General features: G+C 43.1%; 1 protein-coding gene across 1 annotated transcript; it reads left to right on the top strand.

Moving 5' to 3' along the window:
* Positions 1-3,790: 3,790 nt before the first annotated feature.
* LOC145813173 (uncharacterized) lies at positions 3,791-4,165 on the top strand. Its single transcript, XM_082908445.1, has one exon. The coding sequence runs from the start codon at positions 3,791-3,793 to the stop codon at positions 4,163-4,165; it is 375 nt and encodes a 124-aa protein (XP_082764571.1).
* Positions 4,166-8,320: the final 4,155 nt, after the last annotated feature.

Here is an 8,320-nt window from a genome sequence, read left to right as displayed (position 1 = left end):
CACAAAAAGGTGGCCTCCCAGGTCTCCTCTTCACAACCCTGTGGTTCGAATTTGGAAACTCTAAAACAGGAGAGAGAACAAGCCATTTTGAGGAGGGGTTCAAAAGGTTCAAATGGAATTTCTGGCCGACCATAAACTTTTAGGGTCCTCCCATGTGTGTACAACACAAATATGTAGTTTGGGGTTGAAGAAAGTGACCCCAAGGTGTTCAACATTGGCTCGGAAGTGAGAAAAACGGGCGCCGGAGGGCGAAAATGAAATATAACTGGTTGCCAAGATAATTGCTGGCCTTCCACCCTCCAGTGACCTTCCTGATGGTAAAACAGAGGTACCTGCCAAAAATGAACGAAAATCGATGCAAAACGAATGTTCGGGGGCCAAAACACGCAGTTTGGGGTCCCGAAAATGGGCTGCCAAGCACCAAAAGTGGCGTTCGGCCACGAAGTGGGTTTCTCAGACCCCAGTGTCCCTTGAAAGGGAGAAAATAAGATGTATGCGAAAATTCAGAACAAACGGAGATGGTTAGGCAGTCCCGAATCGAGGCACACGGCCAACGGTCCCGAAAAACCGGAAACCAGACTCCGAAATGGGCAAAATGGCCTACGGCCACAAAATGTAGCCCACGGCGACTGAGAGATGGTCTACGGGACCTCTCCCTCCCCTCGGGAAAAGAAACAGAGAAAATCGAGTCTGGTTCGCAAACCGAGGCAAGGCACAGAAGAGGGTTCGGAAGTCCGGAGGCAGGGCTCACGGCCGCGACTCTGAAACTTCTGAACGAGCACATTATGCAACGTCACCAAGCGCTCAATCGGTGACGTCTGAGTCTTAAGGTCGGTCAAAAATGGGGTGTCTACAGAAAGCCATGAAGAAAATTTTGGTCCAAGAAGGGGATGAAGAATACTTCTTCTTTCTCGGCTTAGGCTTGGCCGAAGATGAGAAAAGGGAGTTGAAAGCTTTCTTACGAGCCAACATAGAAGTATTTTCCTGGACGTCATACGAGATGCCAGGCATTAACCCCGAGGTCACATGCCATATGCTCAATGTAGACAGGTCGGCTAAACCTGTCATCTAGCGAGCGAGGAAGTTGACATTGATGCATGTTGAGGCAGTTGAGGAGGAAGAGGAGGAAGTGGATAAACTGCTGGAAGCCAAAGCCATTGCCATTCGCGAGGTGAACTACCCTACTTGGCATTCCAACACTATGGTGGTGAAAAAGAAGAACGACAAGTAGAGGGTTTGTGTTGATTTCACCAGCCTGAATAAAGCTTGCCCCAAGGACAGTTTTCCACTTTCCAAGATTGGCCAGTTAGTAGATGCCACTTCAGGGCATGGAAGGATGAGCATCGTAGATGCTTACAAGGGATACCACCAGATAGCAATATATCTCCTTGATGCGGAAAAGACTGCATATATCCCTCTAAAAGGACTATATTACTACAGAGTGATGCCTTTCAGACTGAAAAATACAGGAGCAACCTACCAGAGGTTAGGGGCCAAAATGATTAGCAAGACTATAAAAGTATACATTGATGACATGGTCGTGAAGACCAAAGAACCTAAGAATCATCTGGCCGACTTGAAGGTAGTTTTTGACATCTTAAGGACATATCGGCTTTGACTCAATGCTTCGAAATGCGCATTTGGAGTCAGGTCTGGTAAGTTCTTGCTATATTTGGTTACTAGAAGAGGCATTAAAGCAAGCCCAAATCAAATCAAGGCTGTCATTGACCTGAAAAACTGAATATCTACAAAACGAATGCAAATGTTGACTGGAAGGGCCGCAGCTCTGAACAGGTTTATAAGCAGAAGTTCGGATAAGTGCAAACCATTTTTTAGTTTGTTAAAGAAGGCCACAGATTTTTTGTAGACAGAAGAGTGCGAAGTCGCCTTGGCTGACTTGAAGAAATACCTGACAATAGCTCCAGTTCTCTCAAATCCTATACCTGGAGAGGAACTGTTCTTGTACTTGGCAGTTTCAGAGCACGCAGTGAGTGCAGTGGTAATTAGAGAAAAGAAGGGAAAACAAAAGGCAGTATACTATGTGAGTAAAACCCTAGCAAACGCAGAGACCAGGTACTTACCCTTGGAAAAATTGACACTAGCCTTGGTAATGGCTTCGAAGAAACTGAATCACTACTTCCAAGCCCACAAGATCATGATACTGACTGAGCATCCTTTGAATTCCCTATTGCAACAAGGAGATCTGACAGGCAGTGTAGCCAGATAGGCAGTAGTGTTAGGCCAATATGACTTGGAATTTACGCCCGTAATAGTAATTAAAGGCTAGGTTTTGGCTGACTTTGTGGCCGAGTTCACACCTGGTGTCACCCTATGTCAGACTCCAGTAAACCGCGGCTTGGGCTACCCAGGACAGCAAGAAGAAACCCAAGTGCGGCCAAAGAACCCCACTCAAGAAAAACAAAAAAAAAAATAAGAAAAACCAAAGCCCTGCGACTTCTACATAGGTGACTCATTCCGCCTATTTGTTGATGGAAGTTCAAACCGTCAAGGAGCAAGGGCTGGAGTAGTGTTAGTATCGCCAGATGGGCGAATGTTAGAATAGTCTATTCATTTGGGATTCAAGGCCTTAAATAATGAAGTAGAGTATGAGGCACTGATTGTAGGGTTGAAGTTAGCAGTAGCAATGGAAGCCGATGAGGTGGTAGTCTTCTGTGACTCCCAACTTATTGTGAATCAAACAATAGATGAATACGCAGCCCGAGATGAAAGAATAATAGCCTATGTCAAGAAAGTTGTTAGACTGCTAGCATTGTTCCAAGATTGCCGGCTATAACAGGTTAGCCAAGATGATAACAGCCACGACGATGCCTTGGCTAACCTGACTAGTGTAATGAAATTAAGGAAAGCAAGGACAATAATGGCTGATTATTTGTCAGGCCCAAGTGTGGAACCACTAATCACAGAGTACGAAGCAATGTGTATGGAGATGGGTCCAAGTTGGATGGATGCAATAGTGATGTTCCTCAGGGTTGGCAAGCTACCAGATAACCGAAAAGGGGCACATAAGACCAGGTTGAAATCGACTAGGTTTAGCCTAACAGCAGATGACCATCTCTATAGGAGATCCTTCACTGGTCCCTTTTTGAGATGTGTGCATCCCTCCCAAGTTGAAGACTTCTTGTATGAAATACATAAAAAAGTATGTAGAAGCCATGCTAGGAGTAGATCACTTGCTCATAGGGCCATTACTCAGGGGTACTGGTGGCCCTACATGTAGAAGGATGTTGAAGCCTATGTTAGAAAGTACGAGAAATGTCAAAGGTTTGCACCTTTGATACATCAATCAGTAGCAGATTTGAACCCAATATACAGCCCTTGGCCATTTGCCCAATGGGGCATGGATCTTGTTAGACAACTACCCCAAGCAACTAGGCAAAGGAAGTTTCTGTTGGTAACAACTAATTACTTCACGAAGTGGGTAGAAGCTAAACCTCTTGCGAAGATTCGAGATATTGATGTGAAGAACTTCATATGGAAGAACATCATCACAAAGTTTGGGATTCCAAGGGCAATAATAGCAGACAATGGTACACAGTTGGACAGTAAGTTAATCAAAAGTTTTTGTGCAAAATACAAAATCAAGAACCACTACCCTACTCTAAGTTTTCCTCAGAGCAATGGTCAAGCAGAAGCATCCAATAAGACTATCTTAGATGGGATCAAAAAAAGGCTGGAAGCAGCAAAGGAAAAATAGGTGGAAGAGTTACCCAATTTACTCTAGGCATATCAGACTACACCGAGAAGATCAACTGGAGAGTCTCCATTTGCCATGGTTTATGGCACTGAAGCGGTTATCCCTCTGGAAGTCGGCATCCCTTGGGTCAGAATCCAGGGACTAGAAAATGGGACTAATGAGGCATTCTTGGCCCGAGATCTAAACCTATTGGAGGAGAAAAAAGAGAGAGCAGCAATTTGGCTGGGGGCATACCAACAACAACTTGCTAGGGCTTACAACAAAAAGGTCGACCCAAGAGAGTTTAAGGTTGGGGACCTCGTCCTAAGAAAGGTCGTTGCCAACACGAAGGATCCCAGTGACGGAAAACTTGGCCCAAACTGGGAGAGGCCTTATAAAATCATCTCGGTCGCCGGCAATGGAGCATATTGGCTTGAAGACACTGAGGGCAAAGAGTTTCCAACACCCTAGAACACTTGCAACTTGAAGTTTTTTTATCATTAGTTTTTTGTTTTTGCGAAGTTTATATCATAATTTTATTAGCTGAAGTAATAATAAAATGTTAGTTTGATTTTTGAATTTTGTGCAATAGGACTAACTAATCCTATGATGATGTTTCTGAATGAAACACGACGAATAACTTAGACTTATTATATGACAGAGTTGAATTATACTTGCAGATAATAGAGTTGAACTAAGTTCGTGATGTTTCTGAATGAAACATGACGAATAACTTAGATTTATTATATAGTAGAGTTGAATTATACTTGCATATAATAGAGTTGAACTATGTTGGTGATGTTTCTGAATGAAACATGACGAATAACTTAGACTTATTATATGGGAGAGTTGAATTATACTTGCATATAATGGAGTTGAACTAAGTTGAATTAATCTAGGCTTGCTATGAAACTAAGTGTGGTTTAGTTGGATTAACAAAGAAACCAAGGTTAAACACCTCGGCTAGTCTTTGTTTGAATCTGACATCGGCGAAAGACTATAAACGCATAATGTGAACTTAAGTGGCACTTAGGTTCACATTAGGGGGTAGGGAGCTGGAATGATGAATAAACTTAAAAGTTTGGGACTTGTTTTTAGAAAAATTTCCAAGTTAGAATTGGCTTAACACTTGTTGAAATTTCAGAAAAATTTACAAGTTGAAGTTAGTCAAGGTAATAATGAAAGAAGTATCCGAGGTACATATTACCCGAGATAACCAACTAGGTTGCCAAGGTTGGAATGGTGAAGTCTTGATAGAAGACAGTAAGTGGAAGTGAAGAAGCAAGTATACTAAATAAAGTTTAAAGAAACAACACTTGTAAAAATATTTCAAAGCATTTTTAAGTGTTAGCTTAGGTATTCCAATTGTTGGCCGAAACAAACAGTCAAGGTTTATATCTGAGGTACCCCACCTCGAGGTGATTACACAATTAAGCTGTGCTTTAAAGAAATGCAAAATATTCTAAGTATAGAAACATGTATAGAAGAAAAGAAGGCATACATTCAACACTTAGAAAATAAGGCATACATTCAACACTTAGGAGAAAAGGCATGCATTCACCGAAAAAACTTGTTTGAATACAAAAAGGCACTTCAGTCTGGCATAAGAGATTACTTGTCCAAGTTACAAAAGAGAAATTACAACTGAAAGGGAAAAAGTTTAGAGTAAAAGAGAGGAAAATTCTAAGTGTTGGAGATATGGGCACTGGTCTCAGATCTCTCAACCTCAGCTGTTGCGTTGTGTCGACCTCAGTTGGCAATGTGGCTTCCTTCACCACCGCTATCTCGGTATCGATTTCCAACAAGGTCTGGTCCAAGCTCTTCTCGGCTGCTTGGACCTCGGCCTCAGAAGTTGTTTCTTTGGGAGAGGGAGCCTTAGAAGCCAAGTCTTCCTCCTCATCATAAGTCAAGTCCAGGACTTGATCATTCAATGTTGGAGATTTGGCCCCAACAGCGACCCCCCCATCTTCTTCGGCATCCTTTGCGTCGGTTTCCTCCTCGTCGACCTCCCCGTCTGACTCTTTGGAAGTCGGAGTGAAAGGCACTTGGAGTTTGCTGATATCTCGGAGGTCGGAATCCATAGGGACAGATAATTTGTTGAGAGCTGCAGTTCAGCCGAGGTAGAAGGCTCAATTATAGGCTTGGTTGACTTGATCTTTGTGCACGTCACGGACTGCAACTTGCCCCTTTGAGAAAGCTTTCTTGTCGGTCGCCTTGATATCGGCTTCCTTCGTAGCCAATACTTCTTGGACCTCTGCCTTGACCTCAACAATTTTGGCCTCGGCATCCTTGATCTCAGATTTTAGTACTTTAGCTACAACCTCGGCCGCCTCAGTTTTTTTCTCGGCCTGGTCTTGGGCTCGTCTGGCTGCCTTGGCCTGATCCAGTAGAACTTTGATCTTGATCTCAACATTGTTTAGAGAGGAGAGAAAGCCAGCAGTTTCCTTGGTCTTGTACACTAACTTTTCTTTGAAAGTCTCAGCTTTTGTGGCGAAAGAATGGGCGTGCTAGATAGCCTACAAAGAAAGAAACGAACAAGTTAGTATGAAGAACTTAAAATACAAGCCAAAAAGTACCAAGTGTTGGGTACTTACCAAAACGGAATGTTGCATCATCAGAGAAAAATTTTCATATTCGTTGATCTTGGCCATACGATTGAGATCAGTTGGGAGGAGCACAATTGTGGAGAGAACGACGTCGACCTCGATACTGTCAATGGCGCTGTCCTTAGCCTTCATTGGCTGATCACCAATCATGATGGCTGGGGCCTAGGGTTCATCAACTTTAAATACACCCGAGGTTGCCACAACTTCAGACCTCGACTTCTTTGACCGAGAGGTATCAGTTGGATCGGCCTCAGTAGGCCTCTTCTTGGCAGCTGAGGTTGTTCTTTCGATTTTGGCTGTTTTGAGATTGGTACTGTATCTTCAGATTCAACTTGGGTGGCAGAGGCTTTTACCTTAGCCCTATTTACCCTTTTTTTGTTTTGGTTTGGGTTGAGATTGAGATTGTGAAAAAGAGGCGACAGTGACCACTCCTAGCAAGTCAACCAGGAGGTCCTCAACAACAATTTTGTGGCCCATGTCTTCGGCTGTAGCAGCGAGGGTTATTTTGGTGCCAAAATGAATTGCTAGCAAGGCTGTTAGTGGGTTTACTGGATCGTAAGCCGATGCCTCCAAGTCTTGACGTTTACAGCTACGAGTCCTGCCTACTGGTACTTTTGCTGGGGCACGACGTCGGCGTCAGCACTAGGATGTCAGGATAATTTGCGAGGCAGAGATTGATGACAGCTCAACTGGATCTGAGGAGGAGGCTTGGTCTGGCCTAGGTGATGAAGTGCCTAGAGGAGTTATAGCGGAAGGAGAAGTCTTGCTTCGGCGGGGAATGTCGAGGTAGAGCCGACTTGTAGGCAGGAATGTAATCAAGTAGTAATGGGGCCTTGCGTTTTTTAACTAGCAAATCTAGTAGCTTTTTCAAGTCCTTGTTGGGGAAAAAAGTTTGTCGAAAATCCTTTGCTGGCTGGGGAAGAGCTACAAAAGAGAACAAAAAGAAAAAACATTCAGAAAGAGATATATAAGTTGACAACTCCTAATAGAAATAGGATTAAAAAGATGACTTAGTTCTTACCATCACCCTCTTTAAACACCGATCGGCGCAGAGGGAAGTGATGAAGATCATCATCAGGAGCAGACTCCCAGTTGCCCGAGACAATCAGGTAATCATCTCCAGCACCCTTGTTGGAGTTTGGGAGGTTGGCTATGATTTTGTAGGCAGTGGATCTGGGTTTCAGGTAGTAAATGTAGCTTTTTTCAGACTTTAGGCCATACATGGAATAACAATACTGAATGTTGGCTAAAGTGATCCTGGCCTTTTCTCGGCGTGTCAGTTCAATTATGCCATTGATAACCCTATATGAGTTAATGGCAAGTTGTATGGGGTTAAGTTTGTAATAGTGAAAGACCTCATGGAAAAGAGTGTCTAAGGGGAACCGAAGTTCACATTCTATGAAGGCAACTACGGGGAAGGGCACAGAGTCTCCGTCGGGTATGATGGAATCCTCCTTCCCAGTTAACCTAATCTGGATGTCGGCTGGGATATAAAACTCTCTCCTAAAGTGCTCAAGTTTTTCTGGGGTATCTAACCTCTACCTGAACATACCCATTATCTCGGCTAAAAGGGGTTGGGCAACAGAGTGATGGATATAGGTTTGGATACCTCAGCTAAAACCTAAACAGGCGCTGGTGCAAAGGTTTTTGAAGATCTAAGAGGGATTCGTTTCGATTTTCCTAAAAGAAGAAGGTTCTAAGGCAAATCTCAATCCTAGAAACTACAGAAACATGGATTGTGGGAAAAATCTGGAAATACAACAAGAAAAGCAGAAAAAGGAGCATGATTTAGAAATCAAGAAGGCAACCAAGATTTAAGAGTCAGGAAAATCATAAATTTGCAGAACAATGAGTGAGTGTGTGCAAGGCAGTGCGCAAAAACTGGAAGTAGTATGCACACTCTCAAATTCAAGAACAGATTATGTTATGATAAACAAATTCAAGAAATGAGCAATGTTGACCAAAACATGAAGATAGAAACAGAAGACAACTACAAATGCATATACAAATTCCACAAAAA

Source organism: Camellia sinensis, chromosome 15 (assembly GCF_055761805.1).
Source record: "Camellia sinensis isolate YWXY chromosome 15, ASM5576180v1, whole genome shotgun sequence".
Classification (NCBI taxonomy): Eukaryota; Viridiplantae; Streptophyta; class Magnoliopsida; order Ericales; family Theaceae; genus Camellia; species Camellia sinensis.
This window is presented reverse-complemented; position numbering and strand designations above follow the sequence as displayed.

What these genes read in the sequence shown, in the direction of transcription:
- LOC145813173 (XM_082908445.1), top strand. Translation starts at nt 3,791, where the DNA reads ATGGTTTATGGCACTGAAGCGGTTATCCCTCTGGAAGTCGGCATCCCT.